The 24,314-nt window shown below is 42.4% G+C and overlaps 1 protein-coding gene across 3 annotated transcripts in view; it reads left to right on the top strand.

The window, feature by feature from the left end:
* MOCOS (molybdenum cofactor sulfurase) overlaps positions 1 to 24,314 on the top strand; it is a 65,600-nt gene that overhangs the window by 18,754 nt on the left and 22,532 nt on the right. For all 3 annotated transcript variants that reach the window (XM_032603361.1, XM_032603360.1, XM_032603362.1), the window contains 3 exons: positions 3,187 to 3,303; positions 5,233 to 5,694; positions 10,105 to 10,267. In XM_032603361.1, coding sequence (XP_032459252.1) covers positions 3,187 to 3,303; positions 5,233 to 5,694; positions 10,105 to 10,267 — 742 coding nt within the window. The remainder of the gene's footprint in view (positions 1 to 3,186; positions 3,304 to 5,232; positions 5,695 to 10,104; positions 10,268 to 24,314) is intronic.

Raw genomic sequence — 24,314 nt, 5'->3', positions numbered from 1 at the left:
GGTTGTCACGAGGATTAAATGAGTTACGATACACAGCCCCTTAGCACTGAGCTGGTATGAAGCAAGTGCTCTATTGCACTGTGGTCAGGCCGGTTTCTCACCCTCCCTGGACGCAGCACTCATCCTGCCCCAGCAGCCAACTCCTTCACCTGGCTGGTCACTGGCCGAGCCTGTGTGGGATTCCAAAGGTCTCAGGGTGAGAGGAGATGAAGTTGTGATGAGAAATTAGTATGAAGGGTAAGCGTGGCCGAAACAGCCTCTTCCACCCACATGCTCTTCTAGGTGGGGTCCCTGTCTCTTCCCCTTAGAATCTTGGCAGGTCTATGACTCACTCATAACCAACAGAATGCTACAGAAGGTGACACTGCTTGGCTTTGGAGGCTGGGTCAGAAAAGGCCCCGCAGCACCAGCATTGCTCCCCAGGGCATTCACTTTTGGAGCCTCGAATTACTGTGTAAGGAGTTTTACACTAAGCGGCCATGCTGTGAGGAAGCCAAAAGCAGGCATGATGGTGACTGTCTGCTTTGACCCCTTCTGGCTTGGAGGCCAGACGCATACATGAGAAGCTGAGTCTCCAGGTGATTCCAGCCCCAGATGTCATGTCGCTCCCAGCCTTCTAGTCTTCCCAGCTCAGACAAGCCATCTCCTCTGGGGTCTCTCTGAATTCCTGACCCCGCTGTAGCCGTGAGCACAATAAAATGGTTATTGTTTTCGGCCACCAGGTTTGGGTTGCTTGTTTTGTGGCTGTGGTAGCTGGAATAGTGGATACGGGGTGGGTGGGGGAGACTTCTCATTCAGCTTGGCTGGAGTTGGGGTCAGGGAGTGAGGGGCTTTCCTAGGGGCTGCCCCTTGAATGGAGACCACCTGATCCTGGAGGTGGAGTAGGCCAGACCCAGTGGTGCCGCCAGGTCTCACCTCAGAGAGCAGGGAACTCCTGGATTTCACCAGCAGAGGTGGCTTCTTTTCACTCTGACCATCCAGGGGAGACGGCTAAAGGGAAGGCAGTGTAGTCCCCATAAGGGTGTGTGGGAGGTAACACCGCTGCGCTTGCCTAGCGGGGAGGCCAGGCTGACCACCTGGTGACCTGTGTCTGTGTCCCCCACCTGTACTTCCCAGGGAGAAAAGTTTCAAAGGCTTCTCTGACTGGGCAAGATGTGTTTGTTTCCTTGAATGCATTTAGGGCACTCCCCCAAGTTTAACCTGAGTCACCAGGGCTGAGGACCCTCACTGGGCCCCCAGGCCCTTGGGAGAATGGAGCCCTGGACCCACAAACGGAAGAGCTGGGATAAACATCCCTCGTGCCAGCTCACCTTTGAGCCTTGTGACTACGAATCACCTGTCTAGCTTCCAGGGGACGGGAAAGAGCCTTGGAACTTCTGGATTGAGTAGCAGTTAGTTCTGTGATTCAACCCAAAGTCTGAGACATTATGAAAGCAAATCGATAACACACAGTGTCAACACAGTAATGTTTGCAGCCTGGGCTGGGAGCTGAGGCAGAGCTGCTCTGACTGGTAGCTCTGCTAATTCCTGCTCTGGGAATCTACCCGGAAGCAGAGGATGCCAAGGAGCTGCCCCACGTCCCAGCCGCCCTCAGATTTTATTTTTGTGAATCTCCCTTGAGACATGTGGGCTCTCTTTTCAAAGATTAATTTACTAAAAAAATTGTTTACCAATTGAGATATAACTGATGTATAACATTGTATTAGTTTTTTTTTTTTTTTTTGCGGTATGTGGGCCTCTCACTGTTGTGTCCTCTCCCGTTGTGGAGCACAGGCTCTGGACGTGCAGGCTCAGCGGCCATGGCTCACGGGCCCAGCCGCTCTGCGGCATGTGGGGTCTTCCCGGACCAGGGCACGAACCCGTGTCCCCTGCATCGGCAGGCGGACTCTCAACCACTGCGCCACCAGGGAAGCCCCATTGTATTAGTTTTAGGTGTACTGTGCAGTGATTCGATATATATGTATATTGGGAAATGATTTACTACGGGTTTAGTTAACACCCATCACCACATAGTTACAATGTTTTTTTCTTGTGATGACAGCTTTCAGGACTTACTCTCTCAGCAACTTTTCCATGCGCCATGCAGTGTAGTTAACTATAGTCACCATGCGGTACAGTACATCCCCAGGACTTATTTTTCTTAGAACTAGAAGTTTGTATCTTTTGACCACCTTCACGACCCCCATCCCTTGCCTCTGGCAGTCACCAATCTGCTCTCAGTATCTATGAATTTTGATTTGATTCCACATGTAGGTGAGATCATACAGTATTTGTCTTTGTCTGACTCATTTCTTAGCAGTTTTCATTATGACTTAGCATAATGCCCTCAAGGTCCATCCACGTGGTCACAGATGGCAGGATTTCCTTTTTTATAGCTGAATAATTATATTTATAAATCACATACTTTTTATCCATTCATCCTTTGATGGATACTTAAGTTGTTTCCATTTCTTGGCTAGTGCAAATACTGTAATGAACATGGGGGTACAGATATCTTTTCAAGACAGTGATTTCATTTCCTTCGGATAAATACCCAGAGGTGGAATTGCTGGATCAAAGTTCCAGCAATTCGTTCTATTTTACATTTTTTAAGGAACCTCCATACTGTTTTCCATAGTTCCTCACCAGTTTACATTCCCACCAGCAGTGCACGAGGATTCCCTTTTCTCCACATTCTCTCCACGTCCTGTTATGTGTTGTCTTTCTGATAATAGCTGTTCTAACAGGTGTGATATTAGATGCTCGCTATTAGATTTTTGAGAGCTGATGTCATTGCAGTTTTGATTTACATTTTCCTAACAATTAGTGATGTTGAGTACCTTTTCACGTACCTGTTGGGCATTTGTGTGTCTTCTTTGGAAAAATGTCTGCTCATTTAAGAAATCAGATTGTTTTACATGTGAGCTCTTAACTTGGAGTTTGGTGTGAATTTGATATCTTTCACTTTTCTCAGGCCTATGTTTATAACCCAGCTGGATAAAATTTAATTATCAGTAACATTTTATAAAATGTATTTAGTAAACCCACGATAGATCATGGCCGCTTAGAGCAAAATTCCAAGCTCATATTTTCATTTTACTGTTAAGAAAGAGAGGTCCAAGTGTGGATCTGAAACTCCTTCCCAGGCAATCAGAGTAAAACTGGACACTCCTAACACTGGTTCCATGTCATATATTAAACCCGCAGGTGGATAAAATGGCCAGTCTTCACAACATCCACGTGCGAACCGGCTGCTTCTGTAACACTGGGGCCTGCCAGAGGCACCTGGGGATAAGTGATGAGATGGTCAAGAAGCATCTTCAGGTTGGTACTGGATCGTGTGGTCCAAACGCTGGCCAGCAAACCCCAATGGCGGTGCCTCTAACTTCATTAGAGGCTGGTCGTGTGTCTGGGGTCGGGGCTGGATCTGCGAGCTCATTTCTCTGAGCCCACCCTGTGAATGTGTAAAGAAAAAGGGTCAACAAAAATAGAAAACACTTCAAGATACTATGTCTCTGGCAGTCATTTTTTAGTTTGAGGGCAAACATTTAGAGGCAGAAGAGGGTTTTTTTTTTTTCCAGAAGAGGGCTTTTAACAGGGGTCAAGCAAATGTGAAAATGTGCTCGTACATGCAGAGGGCCCTTAGCTAGTTCAGTCCTGCCAGAGTGAAATCTCCAAGCAGGAGGTAGCTCATGTCTGGGTTGGGTGAGGAGAGGAACTCTTCTACGGGGCATTCTGCATTTCTCAGGTCCCCTCTCTTCCTGCTGTTCTTCTGGGCTGAGGTTTGTCACTTCAAGGTACAGCCTGTTTTGAACCACTTCATAAGAATGGTTTGAGTGGCAAAGAGCCCTTATTTATATCAGAATAGTTTCTAAATTGTTTCTTTCGGTTGCCACTATATATTGAATATATTAAATCCCAACCAACTGTGAACAATGTTTTATTTAAAAAGGAGCGGGGGACTTCTCTGGTGGTCCAGTGGTAAAGAATCCACCTTACAATGCAGGGGACACAGGTTTGATCCCTGGTCAGGAAACTAAGATCCCACATGCTGCGGGGCAACTAAACCCGCACGCCACAACTACTGAGCTTGCGCGCCTCATCTAGAGCCCACGTGCTGCAAACTACAGAGCCCACGCGCTCTGGAGCCCACGCACAACAACTAGAGAGAGAAAACCCGCACGCCACAACTAGAGAGAAGCCCATGCGCCACAATGAAAGATCCCGCATGCCTCAATGAAGATCCTGCGTGCCACAACTAAGACCTGATGCAGCCAAAAAAAAAAAAAAAAGAGAGCGAGAAGGGGGAATTCCCTGGTGGTCCAGTGGTTAAGACTCGGTACTTCCACTGCACGGGGCGTGGGTTTGATGCCTGGTCGGGGAACTAAGATCCCTCACACCACATGGTGTGGTTAAAAAATAATAATAATAAAATAAATAGAGAGAGAAGGAGTCTTAGAACACAAACGAATGCAGTTCCAGATGTACTATTGATCCTGTGGAATGCCATGGCCTCATCTCCTTGGGTGACTGACTGGGGTTCAGCTCTGGGGGAGGTAGGCAGCTGGAGCAGTGACCAACACCAGGCTGCCAGGATTGGAGAGGCTTGGGGACGTCTTACCTTTCTTTCACCACCTCCTGACCAGGCACTCATGCTGCCTTTGGCTTTCATCCTGGCCTTGGGCCGATTATTCATAGGGGCAGCACCTGTCTTGCCCTCTTGTCGAAGGGCAGCTGTCAGGGATGCAGACCTCCCTGTGGTTCTGAGAGAGGCTAAAAGGCATGGCCAGCAGGTGCTCCTCTCACTTAAGCCCTAGGTAGACCAAGGAGCTGACCCATCTGTGCTTCTGAAACTTTGGTCTGTCTTTTGATACCTCTGTGGGTGAGCACTGTGTGCGTGTTTCTGGTAAATGCTTTCCATGAATGGTTTCTTTTAAACTTAAAAAAACAAATTTATTTATTTATTTTCATTGAAATATAGTTGATTTACAATGTTGTACCTTTTAGACTTTTTAGTGGCCCCCTGAGATTGGTATAGATCCCAATTCACAGTTGAGCAAATAGTGACGTCCAGAGAGTCAGTCTCTGTGCTTCTGGAACTATGCCTCTGGCACACAGCTCCTATTAGTGTTGCAGTTCTTTTTTCCTGGGTTAAGTTTATATTATAAAATTAACAAAACTTGTTTTACAAAATGGTTTCCACTTTATCCATGAGGAATGAGTCACTCTGGCTGACTTATTTCTTTATTCTAGGCTGGTCATGTCTGCGGTGACGATGTGGATCTCATAGATGGGCAGCCGACGGGATCTGTGAGGATTTCGTTTGGATACATGTCTACGCTTGAGGATGCCCAGGCCTTTCTCAGGTTCATCATAGCAACCCGACTGCGCCCGTCTCATGGCCAGCCTCTCCCTCTGGTCATGCCTGGGGAGGCTGGAGCCCTGCCAGCAGAGAGCGAAGCTCAGAAAGCCGTGCCTGCCATCAGGGCCAGACGTAGTCCCTCACTTCAGGAAGATGCTTCCCCAGACTCCAGGGTTTGGGACAACTCACCCACCACTGTGGATGCTGTGAGTTTGCGACCACCTCTGCTGGAGACCACCAGAACCCAGCAGACCCCTTCAGAGAAAGCTGCAGGCATCCCGGATGGGGGCCTTGGGTCACACATCGTCACCAACCTTTTCCTCTACCCAATCAAATCCTGTGCCGCTTTTGAGGTAAGGGTTTTAGTGGCAGCTAAAGAGATTGCTTCTTTTTTGTTTACTTTATAATGTTGTTTGATAAAGCAAAGAAAAAAGTCCAGGAAGTGAAGGAAAGCATGCAGAAAATCAAAATCATAGTTGCCACTCTCATTCTGCCTTTCTTGGTTTGGGCTGACTTTTGACCATGGCTCTGCTTATGGGGACCCCTGAGAGGATCCTGTTTCTGAGTGTGACCACCTAGTTACTGTTGATAGTTAAGGATGTAACTTTCACTGAATGTGTGTGTGCTGGCTCCCTGCTGAAGCATCGTACGTGCTTTGTTTCATTTGATCCTCAAAACAATAATATGAGGTGCTGGGTAATATCATCCCCATTTTATAGATATGGAGCCTGGGGGCTACTGAGGTTAAGCACTTTGCCCAGCTCATGACCCCCTAATAAATGATAGAGCAAGGATTTGAATCCAGGTCTGCTGACTCCCTGGGTCCTTGCTCTCATGCGTCTGTTCCACTCAGCTCTCCCCGTGGAGGTGAAGTACATAATGTCAGTAAACATGCTGGCCTGGTAGTCACCGGAGCTGGGAGCTAGAGACCAAGTCCCAGGGACACACATAGATCATAGAAAGACAGCCTCATAGAAAGTTCCCAGTCTCCTGAGCCTCTGGGATGACAGGCTCCCTGGCTCCTGGTCGGACATACCACGGTCAAGGCTGTTTGTCGCCTGCATTTCGGGCTGGTCACACAGGAGCCTGTCCTCCGATCTGAGACCATAAATAAGCGAGTTCACCTCCACTCCTGAATGGAGGCAGGTGAGGAGTAACAGGACTCTATTTTCACAGATGAGTCACGTCCCATAGAAGAGCCGCATTGCACAGATAGCGTAGCAGGAATTAGTGTTCCATTTTACAGACAAGGACACTGAAACTCAGTAGATTTCCTTTTTTGCTAAAGGTCTTCTATCCATCTGCTCTTTCAGAAACTATACACTGAACACCTGCTACCTGCTGGGCCCTGGGCCTGCACTTGCTGTGCAATGATGAGCAAAATGGAAATGCTTCCTTCTCTCAGGGTGTGCAGTATCTCAGAAGGGAAACAGACACTTTATGACACACACACACATATCTATGTATCTATGTATCTATCATGTCCATCTCCATCATCTATCCATAGGCCACGATTTCGTACTAATACTCCAATTCCAACCCAACACCACAACGTTTATTTAGCCGTCCCCCTTTCTGCACTTGTAAATCCTGTGAGAACCCTGGCTCCCACTGTCCTCAATGAATACTTATTTGCCCAACTCCTTCCGTAACCCAAAGCCCAGCTGCACCAGCTGAAAGCTCACCCCTCACATGCCAACACAGACACACTGGCTGAAAACTTGGCCCAGACAAAGACGAAGAAGGAGGGAGGAAGCCAGTAAATGATAGACATGTTCCAACAGATGGGTGTGAAGAACCGTGAAGGGTCTGAGAAACAGCCTGCCACAGTTTCATGGATGCTGACAGAAGACACGAGATTCCTGGGTCAGAGATAAAGGACTTACTCACAACCCAGCATGCAGCATGAGCTTCATGGTGTGTTGCTTCTCTTTGTCCCCCAGGTCCCAAGACAGGGTCCAGAGGGGCCCTGGTGGATGCCGTGCTCATGTTCAGAAACCTCTAACTCAGGAAACCTGACTCTTTCATAATAGGATGCCAGCCAACCTGGGTAGTCTTCGATCGGGGAGAAGCCATTACCTTTATAATATTGGACTGTGGGCAAACCTGCCCTCTGCTCCAGAGGGTTGTAGAGCTGTTCACTATACAAACATCCTTGAAAAGGTAGTCTGGATCAAAAGGACAGTTAGTACTTCTGCTTGTTGAAACAGGCATGCAGAAATGAGAAATCCATGGAGAAATGCCTCCCAATAATAGACTGTCTTCTAAAAAGTTATTTGTAATTCAAAACATGTTCTCCTATAGAAATAACGATTTAATGGTGGTTTCTGGGCCTAGCTACAGTTATATAGACTATAGTATTGCTGAACTTGAGTGCTGTACTAGCAGAAGCAGCCATAGTCTATGGGGAGAGGTCTGATGCACAAGACAAGTGAAGGGCAGAGGTAAAGGGATTAACATCTGTGGATCATCTGATATATTTCAGTTGCTTTACATTTTATATTTTGTTTTAGTTTTCACTCAGTCCTATGAGAAATGATAATAACGTCCATTTTACACATGACAAAGGCAAGGCTCAGGAAGGTTAGTTGTCCAAAGCTAATAACTAGCTGGCGTGAGATTTAAGCCCAGGTTTGTCAGTCCTCAAAGTACCCTCCCCACTCCCACCCCACTGCACCATGTTTCTGCGTCTTGGATACAGGGCTTACCTTGCTTGATTTCAGTTTGCCTTGACACTGTTTCTTCTTGAGTTCTGCGCCCTCCCCCTGGGGCCCGCAGCTCCTCTCCTTCACTTCCCCTGAAGCCTCAGTCTTCCCTCAGGTCCCTCCCAGCAGAACCCTCCCCAAAGTGCCCCTAGATTAAAAATTGCTTTCCTTTCTTCATTACCCCCAATTGAAGTTTTCAGATTCCTTTGAGAAGTTGATTTGAGTGCTCAGAGGAAAATGACAGGATGAAATTGATTCACAATTAGTGTGCGAATGTTGGTCTCTTAATCGTAATACTATTTCAAAAGCATTGCTTCACCTACACCCTTCTTTAACAGACAGCTGGCTCCAGAAAAGCCCTCACGGGTGGAACTGCTGCACCTGCTGCGCTGTAAGCAACTTGTGTAACTTGTGGACAAAACTCCTGCAAAGACCTGGTCCCATGTTATTGAAATTTCATTAGGTTTCCCCTAATGTTCTTTTTCTGTTCCAGATCCCATCCAGGACACCATATGACATTTAGTCCTTGTGTCTCCCTAGGCTCCTCTGGGCTGTACCAGTCTCTCAGACTTTCCTTGTTTTTATAACCTTGATAGTTTTGAGGAGTATCCGTCAGGTATATTCTAGAATATCCATCAGTAGGGCTTCCCTGGTGGCGCACTGGTTGAGAGTCTGCCTGCCGATGCGGGGGACGCGGGTTCATGCCCTGGTCCGGGGAGATCCCACATGCCACGGAGTGGCTGGGCCCATGAGCCGTGGCTGCTGGGCCTGCGCATCCAGAGCCTGTGCTCCACAACAGGAGAGGCCACAGCAGTGAGAGGCCCACGTAGCGAATAAAAAAAAAAATATATATATATCCATCAGTTTCGGTTTGTCTGATGTCTTTCTGAGGATTAGACTGGGGTTATGGTTTGTTTTGGAAGTAGGACCACAGAAGTAAAGGCCTATTCTCATCATATCATATTAGGGTACTGTCAGCATGACTTACCACTATTGACATGAACCTGGAGCACCCGGTATTTGCCAGGTTTCTTCACTGTAAAATTTCCCCTCCACTCTGTTCCTATACTGTTCTCTTTGGAAGCAAGTCACTAAGTGTAGCCCACACTTACGGGGTAGGGAGTTATAGGGAGTTATGCTCCACCTTCTTGAGGAGGGAACACCTACATCAATTATTTGGGATTCCTCTGTATGAGGGATTTGACTTTTTCTATTTATTTATTTGGACTCATGGGTATTTATTTTATACTTTGGATTATACTTCAGTACTACGTTATTATTATTATTACTTTTCAGTATTTTCCAGTTTTGGCCATTGGGCATGCTTTCAGTTGACTCCTGCGTCCCTTTGACATACCTCCATCAGTTTGTTTTTTGAGCACTTCCTTACTTTTCTAGCGTTACAGGGAGCTCCTGGCTCATCTTGTATATTCCCCGACCAGCCCTAGAATAAACCATTTCTCCAAAGAGTCCTGGTTCTTTTTATTGGAGAATGGTATTAAATGCAAGATCTGGGCACTGGGCGTAATTTGTATTTTAATTTTGTAGAAATGTGAAGAATTGAGGAAAACTTACACACTTAAAGTGGATCAACTCAGGGACCATTCCAGTGTAGCCACAATTTGTGCAATAAGTCTGTAGTACCAGGATATATGCCTGTTCAGGCATCCACCACTGTGGAAGGACACACAGAAAGCAGGTGCAGTGGAGGCCTGTGGGGAGGGGAGTGGGACACAGGCTGGGGCAGAGACCTACTTTTCAGGTACACTCTCGTGCTCCCAGAATGTCGTGCTGTGCACACACATTACCTACCTAAAAAGCAGGTTGAAGTGGAGAAGGGTGCAAACTGGATTTGGAGGGTGAATGGCAGGTATCTCAATCCCAAAGTCTCCTTTGCATTGTCTTCTTTGTTTTACTTCCTTCTCTTCATCCCTTTTTTCCTTCAGGAGTCTGTGCTGAATTTCTGAAGTCCTCTGCTTTAGTACAGCTGCAGTGCAATAAATGCGAAGATGATTTTTGAGGAGCCCTGGCTTAAAATACATTGACCTTTTTGTTTAGGTGACCAGGTGGCCTCTAGGAAATCAAGGGCTGCTGTATGACCGGAGCTGGATGGTTGTGAATCACAACGGTGTTTGCCTGAGTCAGAAGCAGGAACCCCGGCTCTGCCTGATCCAGCCCTTCATTGACCTGCAGCGAAGGATCATGGTCATCAAAGCCCAAGGTCTGAAAACTGGGTTCAGTTTTACGAAGCAGCTGTCAAGAGTAGCTTTTTTTCTCATAGGAAAGTAAAGTCATGGCTTTTCCTTTACCAAATATTAAAATAATCCAAAAGGAAGTGAAATGGTGTCTAGAAGAGACAACGGAAAGTTTGTTCCTTTTGCATTTTTGGAATTTCTTTGGGGGCAGATTTTTGGGAAGAGGTGAAGATCTGACGGTCCAATCAGAAAGTAAAGAGATATAGATATTGAAATTAGATGTTGTCTTTTACTCACATTCCTTTTAATTCCTTCACTCATCATATGTTCTGCAAGCTTTGATTCTTCCTTGTGGATTTTTTTTTTTTTTTTGGCGGCACGGCTTTGCGGGGTCTTAGTTCCCAGACGAGGATTGAACCTGGGTCCTCAGCGGTGAAAGCGTGGAGTCCTAACCACTGGACGGCCAGGGAATTCCCCCTTGTGGATTTTTATTATGAACTAACACATATAAATTCATAGGCCACCTCTGTCCAGTGGACCCTTATACGATGATGGAAGTGTTCAACATTTACATTGTCCGGTTTGGTAGCCACCAATCAGATGTGGCTACTGAGTGCATGAAATGTGACTAGCAGGACACTGGAACTACATTTTAATTTTATGTGATTCTAATTAATTTAAATTACCAAATGTGGCTAGTGGCTACAGTGTTGGACAGCACAAGTATAGATAATACTATAATACGTACTTACAGCATCCAGTTTTAACAAACCTTCACATTTGGCCACATTTGCTTCAATTTCTCCTCCTCCTCTCCCTACTCCTTCCCACTTCTCTTACCTCCTACTACCCTCCTCCTTCCTCCCTTCTCTGCTACCTCTTCCTCCTCCTCCTTCTTTTAATACTTAAAAACATCACAGATATAGCTGAAATTCCCTATGTACTTCTCCTTGGTCTCATTCCTTCTCCTTCCACACCCCACCTACCATTTATAGAATATTCCAATTTCCCTCCTAACTTATAGCTGTACTTTTGTGATATATCCCATTTCCATATATTCAATGATTATGTTTCTTGGCTGTAGGTGTTCTATTCTGTTCCAGTGGTTTATTTTTTCTTGAACCAATAAGCCAATGTTAATAACTATAGAATGAATTTTGATATCTGGTAGGGCATGTCCTCCTACCTCACGCTTCCAGGTTGTCTTGGCTATTCTTGGCCTTTTGTTCCCTCTATGAATTTTAACACATGCACGGATTTGTGTAGTCACTCCCATCATCAAGGTACAAAACAGTTCCATCACCCCAGAAAACTCCCTCATGCTATCCCATTACAGTCTCTCTTCTCCCCACTCTTAACACCGGGCAATCAGAGATCTGTTCTCTATCACTATAGTTTTACTTTTTTGAGAATGTTATATAAATAGAATATATAATACGTGACCTTCTGACATTGGCTTCTTTCACTCGGCATGATGCCTTTAAGTCCCATCTAAGTTACTGCATGAATCGGTAGTTTATTCTTTTTTTTATTGTTGCGTAGTATTCCATTGTATGGATACACTAGGGTGTGTTTATCCATTCTGTTAAAGGACATTTGGATTGTTTCCAGTTTTGAGCAGTTATGAATAGAGCTGCTCTAAACATTCATGTGCAGGTTTTTGGTTGATCACAAGTTTTCATTTCTCTAGAATAAATACTAGGCGTTGATTGCTGAGTCATATGGTAAGGATATGTTTACCTTTGAAAGCAACTGCCAAACCATTTTCTAGAATGACCGAATCGTTTTTCATTCCCACCAGCAATGTATGAGACTTCCAGTTGTTCCACATTCTGTCAGCTTTTGGTATTGTCGGTATTTTTTTGTTTTATTTATTTTAATAGGTGTGTAATGGTATCTCATATGTTTTTTTTGTTTTTTTGTTTTGGCCGTACCATGTGTCTTGCAGGATCTCAGTTCCTTGACCAGGGATTGAACCCAGGCCACAACAGTCAAAGCCTGGAATCCTAACTACTAGGCCACCAGGGAACTCCTATCTCGTCATGATTTTAATTTTCATTTCCCTACTGGCTAATGATGTTAAGCATCTTTTTTTTTTTTTTTTTTGTGGTACGCGGGCCTGTCACTGTTGTGGCCTCTCCCGTTGCAGAGCACAGGCTCCGGACGCGCAGGCTCAGCGGCCATGGCTCACGGGCCTAGCCGCTCTGCGGCATGTGGGATCTTCCCGGACCGGGGCACGAACCTGTGTTCCCTGCATCGGCAGGCGGACCGTCAACCACTGCGCCACCAGGAAAGCCCTAAGCATCTTTTTATGTCCTTACTTTTTCCTTTATATTCATTTTGACCCATGGATTACAGAAGTGTGTTAATTTCTATATATTTGGAGATGTTTCTGTTTTCATTCTGCTATTGATTTTCAGTTTAATTCCATTAAACTCTCCAAAAGAGAGAATATACTTTATAGATTTTAAATTAAAATTTGTTAAGGTTTGGTTTATGACCAAGGATATGATTTATTGCCGTGAGTGTTCCATATACACTTGAAAAGAATGTGTATCCTGTTGTTGGGTGGAGTGTTCTATAGATGTCAGTTCTATACCAGTTGGTTGATGGTATTGCTGTTTTTCTCTGTACTTGCTGAACTTTTATGTACTCGCTACCAGTTCTGTTGATTACTGAAAGAAGAGTGTTGAAGTCCCCAACTGTAATTGTGGGTTTGTCTATTTTTCCCTTAGTTCTCTTAGTTTTTGCTTCACTTAGTATTATTATGACTCCTTGGTGAATTGTTCCCTAAGTAATGCTCCTCTTTATGCATGGTCATTTTCTTTGTTTCAAAATGTGAAGTGTGAAATTCTTTGTCTGATATGAATATAGCCATTCAGCTCTCTTGTGGTTAGTGTTTGTATGGTGTATCATTTTCCACCTTTATATTTATTTCTTCTAGCTTTATCGATATTTATGTAACATCCCATAAAATGTATTCATTTAAAGTGTACCATTCAATGATATGTTTGGTATATTCACAAGGTTGTACAACCATCACCACAATCAATTTAGAACATTTGCATCACCCTCAAAGAGAAACCCCATACACACTAGCAGTCACTGCCCATTCCCAACCTTATCCCCGGCTTCTGGCAACCACTAATCTACTATCTGTTTCTATGGTGTTGCCTATTCTGGATGTTTCATATAAATGGAAACAATATATGACTGGCTTCTTTCACTTAGTATAATGTTTTTAAGGGTCATCCACATTGTTGAATAATATTCCATTGTATAGATATACCATATTTTTTTATCCATTCATCAGTTGATAGATATTTGGATTGTTTCCATTTGTGGTTATTATGAATAATGCTGCTGTGAACATTTATGTATAAATTTTTGTGTGGACATGTTTTCATTTCTGTTGGATATATACCTAGGAATGGAATTGCTGGGTCATATGGTAACTCTGTGTTTAGCATTTCCAAAGTGACTCCATCACCATTTTACATTCCCACCAGCAACATATGAAGCTTCCAATTTCTCCACATCTTCCCCAACACTTGTTATTTTCTGTTGTTGTTGTTTTTTTTTTTTTTTTTTTTTTAAATATCTTTATTGGGGTATAATTGCTTTACAATGGTGTGTTAGTTTCTGCTTTACAACAAAGTGAATCAGCTATACATATACATATGTTCCCATATGTCTTCCCTCTTGCGTCTCCCTCCCTCCCACTCTCCCCATCCCACCCTTCCAGGCTGTCACAAAGCACCGAGCTAATATCCCTGTGCCTTGCGGCTGCTTCCCCCCAGCTATCTACCTTACTACGTTTGTTAGTGTGTATATGTCCATGACTCTCTCTCGCCCTGTCAAAACTCACCCTTCCCCCTCCCCATATCCTTAAGTCCGTTCTCCAGTAGGTCTGCGTCTTTATTCCTATCTTACCCCAAGGTTTTTCATGACATTTTTTTCCCTTAAATTCCATATATATGTGTTAGCATACGGTATTTGTCTTTTTCTTTCTGACTTACTTCACTCTGTATGACAGATTCTAGGTCTATCCATCTCATTACAAATAGCTCAATTTCATTTCTTTTTAAGGCTGAGTAATATTCCATTGTGTATATGTGCCACATCTTCTTTATCCATTCATCCGATGATGGGCGCTTAGGTTGTTTCCATGTCCTGGCTATTGTAAATAGAGCTGCAATGAACATTTTGGTACATGACTCTCTTTGAATTTTGGTTTTCTCAGGGTATATGCCAAGTAGTGGGATTGCTGGGTCATATGGTAATTCTATTTGTAGTTTTTTAAGGAACCTCCATACTGTTCTCCACAGTGGCTGAACCAATTCACATTCCCACCAGCAGTGCAAGAGTGTCCCCTTTTCTCCACACCCTCTCCAGCATTTATTGTTTCTTGATTTTTTGATGATGGCCATTCTGACTGGTGTGAGATGATATCTCATTGTAGTTTTGATTTGCATTTCTCTAATGATTAATGATGTTGAGCATTCTTTCATGTGTTTGTTGGCATTCTGTATATCTTCTTTGGAGAAATGTCTATTTAGGTCTTCTGCCCATTTTTGGATGGGGTTGTTTGTTTTTTTGTTATTGAGCTGCATGAGCTGCTTGTAAATTTTGGAGATTAATCCTTTGTCAGTTGCTTCATTTGCAAATGTTTTCTCCCATTCTGAGGGTTGTCTTTTGGTCTTGGTTATGGTTTCCTTTGCTGTGCAAAAGCTTTGAAGTTTCATTAGGTCCCATTTGTTTATTTTTGTTTTTATTTCCATTACTCTAGGAGGTGGGTCAGAAAGGATCTTGCTGTGATTTATGTCATAGAGTGTTCTTCCTATGTTTTCTTCTAAGAGTTTGATAGTTTCTGGCCTTACATTTAGGTCTTTAATCCATTTTGAGCTTATTTTTGTGTATGGTGTTAGGGAGTGATCTAATCTCATACTTTTACATGTACCTGTCCAGTTTTCCCAGCACCATTTATTGAAGAGGCTGTCCTTTCTCCACTGTACATTCCTGCCTCCTTTATCAAAGATAAGGTGTCCATATGTGCGTGGGTTTATCTCTGGGCTTTCTATCCTGTTCCACTGATCTATCTTTCTGTTTTTGTGCCAGTACCATACTGTCTTGATTACTGTTGCTTTGTAATATAGTCTGAAGTCAGGGAGCCTTATTCCTCCAGCTCCTTTTTTCGTTCTAAAGATTGCTTTGGCTATTCGGGGTCTTTTGTGTTTCCATACAAATTGCGAAATTTTTTGTTCTAGTTCTGTGAAAAATGCCAGTGGTAGTTTGATAGGGATTGCATTGAATCTGTAGATTGCTTTGGGTAGTAGAGTCATTTTCACAATGTTGATTCTTCCCATCCAAGAACATGGTATATCTCTCCATCTATTTGTATCATCTTTAATTTCTTTCATCAGTGTCTTATAATTTTCTGCATACAGGTCTTTCGTATCCTTAGGTAGGTTTATTCCTAGATATTTTATTCTTTTTGTTGCAATGGTAAATGGGAGTGTTTTCTTGATTTCACTTTCAGATTTTTCATCATTAGTATATAGGAATGCCAGAGATTTCTGTGCATTAATTTTGTATCCTGCTACTTTACCAAATTCATTGATTAGCTCTAGTAGTTTTCTGGTAGCATCTTTAGGATTCTCTATGTATAGTATCATGTCATCTGCAAACAGTGACAGCTTTACTTCTTCTTTTCCGATTTGGATTCCTTTTATTTCCTTTTCTTCTCTGATTGCTGTGGCTAAAACTTCCAAAACTATGTTGAATAAGAGTGGTGAGAGTGGGCAACCTTGTCTTGTTCCTGATCTTAGTGGAAATGCTTTCAGTTTTTCACCATTGAGGATGATGTTTGCTGTGGGCTTGTCATATATGGCTTTTATTATGTTTAGGAAAGTTCCCTCTATGCCTACTTTCTGGAGGGTTTTTATCATAAATGGGTGTTGAATTTTGTCGAAAGCTTTCTCTGCATCTATTGAGATGATCATATGGTTTTTCTCCTTCAATTTGTTAATATAGTTTATCACATTGATAGATTTGCGTATATTGAAGAATCCTTGCATTCCTGGAATAAACCCCACTTGATCATGGTGTATGATCCTTTTAATGTGCTGTTGGATTCTGTTTGCTAGTATTTTGTTGAGGATTTTTGCATCTATGTTCATCAGTGATATTGGCCTGTAGTTTTCTTTCTTTGTGACATCCTTGTCTGGTTTTGGTATCAAGGTGATGGTGGCTTCGTAGAAGGAATTTGGGAGTGTTCCTCCCTCTGCTATATTTTGGAAGAGTTTGAGAAGGATAGGTGTTAGCTCTTCTCTAAACGTTTGATAGAATTCACCTGTGAAGCCATCTGGTCCTGGGCTTTTGTTTGTTGGAAGGTTTTTAATCACAGTTTCAATTTCAGTGCTTGTGATTGGTCTGTTCATATTTTCTATTTCTTCCTGATTCAGTCTTGGCAGGTTGTGCATTTCTAAGAATTTGTGCATTTCTTCCAGATTGTCCATTTTATTGGCATAGAGTTGCTTGTAGTAATCTCTCATGATTTTTTTTATTTCTGCAGTGTCTGTTGTTACTTCTCCTTTTTCATTTCTAATTCTATTGATTTGAGTCTTCTCCCTTTTTTTCTTGATGAGTCTGGCTAGTGGTTTATCTATTTTGTTTATCTTGTCAAAGAACCAGCTCTTAGTTTTATTGATCTTTGCTATTGTTTCCTTCATTTCTTTTTCATTTATTTCTGATCTGATTTTTATGATTTCTTTCCTTCTGCTAGCTTTGGGGTTTTTTTGTTCTTCTTTCTCTAATTGCTTGAGGTGCAAGGTTAGGTTGTTTATTCGAGATGTTTCCTGCTTCTTAAGGTGGGCTTGTATTGCTATAAACTTCCCCCTTAGAACTGCTTTTGCTGCATCCCATAGGTTTTGGGTCGTTGTGTCTCCATTGTCATTTGTTTCTAGGTATTTTTTTATTTCCTCTTTGATTTCTTCAGTGATCACTTCATTATTAAGTAGTGTATTGTTTAGCCTCCATGTGTTTGTATTTTTTACAGATCTTTTCCTGTAATTGATATCTAGTCTCATGGCGTTGTGGTCGGAAAAGATACTTGATACAATTTCAGTTCTCTTAAATTTACCAAGGCTTGATTTGTGACCCAAGATATGATCTATCCTGGAGAATGTTCCATGAGCACTTGAGAAAAATGTGTATTCTGTTGTTTTTGGATGGAGTGTCCTATAAATATCAATTAAGTCCATCTTGTTTAATGTATCATTTAAAGCTTGTGTTTCCTTATTTATTTTCATTTTGGATGATCTGTCCATGGGTGAAAGTGGGGTGTTAAAGTCCCCTACTATGAATGCGTTACTGTTGATCTCCCCTTTTATGGTTGTTAGTATTTGCCTTATGTATTGAGGTGCTCCTATGTTGGGTGCATAAATATTTACCATTGTTATATCTTCTTCTTGGATCGATCCCTTGATCATTATGTAGTGTCCTTCTTTGTCCCTTTTAATAGTCCTTATTTTAAAGTCTATTTTGTCTGATATGAGAATTGCTACTCCAGCTTTCTTTTGGTTTCCATTTGCATGGAATATCTTTTTCCATCCCCTTACTTTCAGTCTGTATGTGTCTCTAGTTCTGAAGTGGGTCTCTTGTAGACAGCATATATAAGGGTCTTGTTTTTGTATCCATTCAGCCAATCTGTGTCTTTTGGTGGGAGCATTTAGTCCATTTACATTTAAGGTAATTATTGATATGTATGTTCCTATTTCCATTTTATATATTGCTTTGGGTTCGCTACTATAGGTCATTTCCTTCTCTTGTGTTTCGTGTCTAGAGAAGTTCCTTTAGCATTTGTTGTAAGGCTGGTTTGGTGGTGCTGAACTCTCTCAGCTTTTGCTTGTCTGTAAAGGTTTTAATTTCTCCATCAAATGTGAATGAGATCCTTGCTGGGTAGAGTAGTCTTGGTTTCAGGCTATTCTCCTTCATCACTTTCAGTATGTCCTGCCACTCCCTTCTGGCTTGTAGGGTTTCTGCTGAGAGATCAGCTGTTAACCTTATGGGGATTCCCTTGTGTGTTATTTGTTGTTTTTCCCTTGCTGCTTTTAATATGCTTTCTTTGTATTTAATTTTTGACAGTTTGATTAATATGTGTCTTGGCGTGTTTCTCCTTGTATTTATCCTGTATGGGACCCTCTGTGCTTCCTGGACTTGATTAACTATTTCCTTTCCCATATTAGGGAAGTTTTCAACTATAATCTCTTCAAATATTTTCTCAGTCCCTTACTTTCTTTCTTCTTCTTCTGGAACCCCTATAATTCGAATGTTGGTGCGTTTCATGTTGTCCCAGAGGTCTCTGAGACTGTCCTCAGTTCTTTTCATTCTTTTTTCTTTATTCTGCTCTGCAGTAGTTATTTCCACTACTTTATCTTTCAGGTCACTTATCCGTTCTTCTGCCTCAGTTATTCTGCTATTGATCCTATCTAGAGTGATTTTAATTTCATTTATTGCATTGTTCATCGTTGCTTGTTTCATCTTTAGTTCTTGTAGGTCCTTGTTAACTGTTTCTTGCATTTTGTCCATTCTACTTCCAAGATTTCGGATCATCCTTACTATCATTATTCTGAATTCTTTTTCAGGTAGATTGCCTATTTCCTCTTCATTTGTTAGGTCTGGTGGGTTTTTATCTTGCTCCTTCATCTGCTGTGTGTTTTTCTGTCTTCTCATTTTGCTTATCTTACTGTGTTTGGGGTCTCCTTTTTGCAGGCTGCAGGTTCGTAGTTCCCGTTGTTTTTGATGTCTGTCTCCAGTGGCTAAGGTTGTTTCAGTGGGTTGTGTAGGCTTCCTGGTGGAGGGGACTAGTGCCTGTGTTGTGCTGGATGAGGCTGGATCTTGTCTCTCTAGTGGGCAGGTTCACGTCTGGTGGTGTGCTTTGGGGTGTCTGTGGCCTTATTATGATTTTAGGCAGCCTCTCTGCTAATGGGTGGGGTTGTGTTCCTGTTTTGCTAGTTGTTTGGCATAGGTTGTCCAGCACTGTGGCTTGCTGGTCGTTGAGTGAAGCTGGGTGCTGGTGTTAAGATGGAGGTCTCTGGGAGATTTCCGCTGTTTAATATTATGTGGAGCTGGGAGGTCTCTTGTTGACCAGTGACCTGAAGTTGGCTCTCCTACCTCAGAGGCAGAGCCCTGACTCCTGGCTGGAGCACCAAGAGCCTTTCATCCACACGGCTCAGAATAAAAGGGAGAAAAAGTAGAGGGAATTAGTAGAAGTATGAGGAAAGAAAAAAGGAAAGGAGGAAAGGAAGGAAGGAAGAAAGAAGCAAAGAAGGAAAGAAAGGAGGGAGGGAGGGAGGGAGGGAGGAAGGAAGGAAGGAGTGAAAGAAGGAAAAAAAGACAGAAAGAAAGATGATACAGTAAAAATAAAATAAAGTATAATATAGTTATTGAATTAAAAAATATTTAGAAAAAAAAAAAAAGGGACGGATAGAACCTTAGGACAAATGTTGGAAGCAAAGCTATACAGAGAAAATCTTACACAGAAGCATACACATACACCTTCACAAAAAGAGGTAAAGGGGGAAAAATCATAAATCCTGCTCCCTGAGACCACCTCCTCAATTTGGGGTGATTCGTTGTCTAAAGGAGGGAGGGAAGGAAGGAAAGAAAGAAAGAACGAAGGTAAAGTATAATAAAGTTATTACAATTAAACTTAATTATTAAGAAAAAGAATTTTTTAAAAAAAAGTCATGGACGGATAGAGCCCTAGGACAAATGGTGGAAGCTAGAGTATACAGACTAGATGTCACACAGGAGCATACACGTACACCTTCACAAAAAGAGGAAAAGGGAAAAAAATCATAGATTTCGCTCCTAAATTCCACCTCTTCAATTTGGGGTCATTCCTTGTCTATTCAGGTATTCCACAGATGCAGGGTATATCAAGTTGATTGTGGAGCTTTAATCCGCTGCTTCTGTGGCTGCTGGGAGAGATTTCCCTTTCTCTTCTTTGTTTTCACAGCTCACAGGAGCTCAGCTTTGGATTTGGCCCTGCCTCTGCGTGTAGGTCGCTGGAGGGCGTCTGTTTTTTCGCTCAGACAGGACGGGGTTAAAGGAGCCGCTGATTCGGGGCCTCCGGCTCACTCAGGCCGGGGGTTGGGGGATGGGGGTAGGAGGGGCACTGCGTGCGGGGCCGGCCTGCGGCTGCAGAGGCAGCGTGACGTTGCGGCAGAGGCCGGCGTGACGTTGCACCAGCCTGAGGCCCGCCGTGCGCTGTCCCGGGGAAGTTGTCCCTGGATCCCGGGAACCTGGCAGTGGCGGGCTGCACAGGCTCCGCGGAAGAAGGGTGTGGAGAGTGACCTGTGCTCGCACACAGGCCCCTTGGTGGCGGCAGCAGCAGCCTTAGCGTCTCCCGCCCGTCTCTGGGGTCCGCGGTTTTAGCCGCGGCTCGCGCCCGTCTCTGGGGTTTGCGCTTTCAGCCGCGGCTCGCGCCCGTCTCGGGGGCTCGCGCCCTCAGCCGCGGCTCGCGCCCGTCTCTGGGGTTTGCGCTTTCAGCCGCGGCTCGCGCCCGTCTCGGGGGCTCGCGCCCTCAGCCGCGGCTCGCGCCCGTCTCTGGGGTTCGCGCTTTTAGCCGCGGCTCGCGCCCGTCTCTGGAGTTCCTTTAAGCAGCGCTCTTAAACCCCTCTCCTCGCGCACCAGGAGACAAAGAGGGAAGAAAAAGTCTCTTGCCTCTTCGGCCGGTGCAGGCTTTTCCCGGAACTCCCTCCCGGCTAGTCGTGGTGCACTAACCCCTTCAGGCTATGTTCAAGCCGCCAACCCCAGTCCTCTCCCTGAGCTCCGTCCAAAACCAAAACCCGAGCCTCAGCTCGCAGCCCCGCCCGCCCCGGTGGGTGAGCAGCAAGCCTCTCGGGTTGGTGAGTGCTGGTCGGCACCGATCGTCTGTGCAGGAATCTCCCCGCTTTGCCCTCCGCACCCGTCGCTGTGCACTACTCCGCGGTCCCGAAACTCCCCCCTCTGCCTCCCGCAGTCTCCGCCCGCGGAGGGGCTTCCTAGTGTGTGGAAACTTTTCCTCCTTCACAGCTCCCTCCCACTGGTGCAGGTGCCGTCCTTATTCTTTTGTCTCTGTTTTTTCTTTTGCCCTACCCAGTTACGTGGGGAGTTTCTTGCCTTTTGGGAGGTCTGAGGTCTTCTGCCAGCCTTCAGTAGGAGTTCTGTAGGAGTTGTTCCACGTGTGGATGTATTTCTGGTGTATCCGTGGGGAGGAAGGCGATCTCCGCGTCTTACTCTTCCGCCATCTTCAAGGTCTGCCTGTTTTTTTTAATAGTCATCCTAATGGGTGTGTAGCAGTACCTCACATGGTTTTGTTTTGCATTTCCCTAATGACTAATGATATTGACCATCTTTTTATGTGTTTATTGTCCATGTGTATATCTTCTTCAGAAAAATATCTATTTAAATTCTTTGCTTACTTATTTTTTAATTATTGAGTTGTAAGAATTCTTTATATATTTGAATATGTCACTTTTTAGATCAGATTTGCAAATATTTTCTCCCATTGTGTAGACTTCCTTTTCATTTTCTTTATGGCTCCATTTTACATTTAATCTGCCTATATCATATTTGAAGTGAGTTTCTTGTATCCAGCATACAGTTGGCTCATGCTTTTTATCCATTCTGACACTCTCTATTATTTTCATTGGGATTTTGATTGCAAAACTACATATTTTGTAATCATATTTTGATTGTAATATCATAAATTAATTTCAGGAGAATTTATATTATATAATATTGAGTCCTCTATATATAAATAGTATCTCTCTCCATGAAGATTTCTTTACTCCAAAATTTTAATAATAATTTATTAAAATAATTTTAATAATATTTTCCAGAAATTTTTTGCACATTTTTTGTTATATAATTGTTTATTTGAGTATTTTGAGCACTATCTTTTTTTTCTATTAAATGTTTTAATTGGTTATTTTTGTAGTATAGGAACACTGTTGTAGTATAGAAACACTGCTGACTTTCGTATATCAGTATTTTACCCAGTACTTTTTCTGAATTCCTGTTAGTTTTATTAGTTGGTCTGAAGATTTTCTCACATGTTCTATATAAATTAGGCATATCATCTTCTAATAATGACAGTTTCATATCTTCCTTTTCAATTTTTATTCACTCCCTCTTTTTTCTTCTTTTCTCATTGCATGGAGCAGTGATGGAAAATATCCTTTTTTTATTACTGACTTGAATAAAATGCTTCTAAAGTTTCAAAAATAAGAGTTGTATTTACTGTACATTTTTAATAGATTTGTTTTAACAGGCTAAAGTAGTTTTTTAAAATTTAGCAAAAAGTTTTATCGTGACTAATAGTTCTTACTAAATGCTCTTTCTGCATCTGTTGGTTATATTTTTTCCCTATAGTCTATTAGTGTGATGTCTTAACATTAGTAGATTGTCTAGTACTGAACTATCCTTGCATTCTTGGAGAAAAGAAAAACACTATTTGGCAATGATTTTTTGATACACTGGTGGATTTAGTTTGCTAATATTTTATTGGTATTTTTGTACCTATTCTTATTAGTGAGATTGAGAAGTTATCTTCTTTAAAAAATTTTTTTTGTATTGAAATATAGTTGATTTACAATGTTGTTAGTTTCTGGTATAAGCAAAATGATTCAGTTATAAATATATATATATAGTATATATGTATAATATATATATATATATATATATATACTTTTTCAGATTCTTTTCCATTATAGTTTATTACAAGATACTGAATATAGTTTCCTATGCTATGCAGTAGGACCTTGTTGTTTATGTATTTTATATATAATTGTTTGTATCTGCTAATCTCAAACTCCTAATTTATCCCCCCCGTTAACCATAAGTTTGTTTTCTATGTCTGTGAGTCTGTTTCTGTTTTGTAAATAAGTTCATTTGTATCATTATTTAGATTCTACACATAAGTGATATTGTATGATATTTGTCTTTCTCTGTCTGACTTACTTCACTTAGTATGACAATCTCTAGGTCCATCCATGTTGCTGCAAATAGCATTATATCATTCTTTTTTAGGGCTGAGTAATATTCCATTGAATATATATACCACATCTTCTTTATCCACTCATCTGTTGATGGACATTTAGGTTGCTTCCATGTCTTGGCTATTGTAAATAGTGCTGCAGTGAACGTTGGGGTGCATGTATCTTTTTGAATTATTGTTTTTTCTGGATATATTCCCAGGAGTGAGATTGCTGGATCATATGGTAATTCTATTTTTAGTTTTTTAAGGAACCTCCATGTGGCTGCACCAGTTTACAATCCGATCAACAGTGGAGGAGGTTTCCCTTTCCTCCACACCGTCTCCAGCATTTGTTATTTATAGATTTTTTAGTGATGGCCATTCTGACTGGTGTGCGGTGGTACCTCTTTGTAGTTTTGATTTGCAATTCTCTAATAATTAATTGCTGTTGAGCATCTTTTCATGCACCTATTGCTGATCTGTGTGTCTTCTCTAGAGAAATGTCTATTTAGGTCTTCTGCCCATTTTTTGACTGAGTTGTTTGATTTTTTGTTGTTGAGCTGTATGAGCTGTTTGTATATTTTGGAAATTAAGCCCTGTTGGTCACATCATTTGCAAATATTTTCTCCCAGTCTGTAGGTAGTTGTTTCATTTTGTTTATGGTTTCCTTTGCTGTGCAAAAGCTTGTAAGTTTGATTAGGTCCCATTTGTTTATTTTTGCTTTTATTTCTATTGCCTTGGGAAACTGACTTATGAAAACATTGGTATGATTTATGTCAGAGAATGTTTTGCCTATGTTCTCTTCTAGGAGTTTTATGGTGTCATGTCTTATGCTTAAGTCTTTAAGCCATTTTGAGTTTATTTTTGTGTATGGTGTGAGGGTGTGTTCTAACATCATTGATTTACATGTGGCTGTCCAGCTTTCCCAACACCACTTGCTGAAGAGACTGTTTTTCTCCATTGTATATTCTTGCCTCCTTTGTTGAAGTTTAATTGACTGTAGGTGGGTGGGTTTATTTCTGGGCTCTTTATTCTGTTCCATTGATCCA

The sequence above is a fragment of the Phocoena sinus genome, chromosome 14, assembly GCF_008692025.1.
Source record: "Phocoena sinus isolate mPhoSin1 chromosome 14, mPhoSin1.pri, whole genome shotgun sequence".
Classification (NCBI taxonomy): Eukaryota; Metazoa; Chordata; class Mammalia; order Artiodactyla; family Phocoenidae; genus Phocoena; species Phocoena sinus.
The sequence above is the reverse complement of the archived record's forward strand: the minus strand, read 5'-3'. Positions and strand labels throughout refer to the sequence as shown.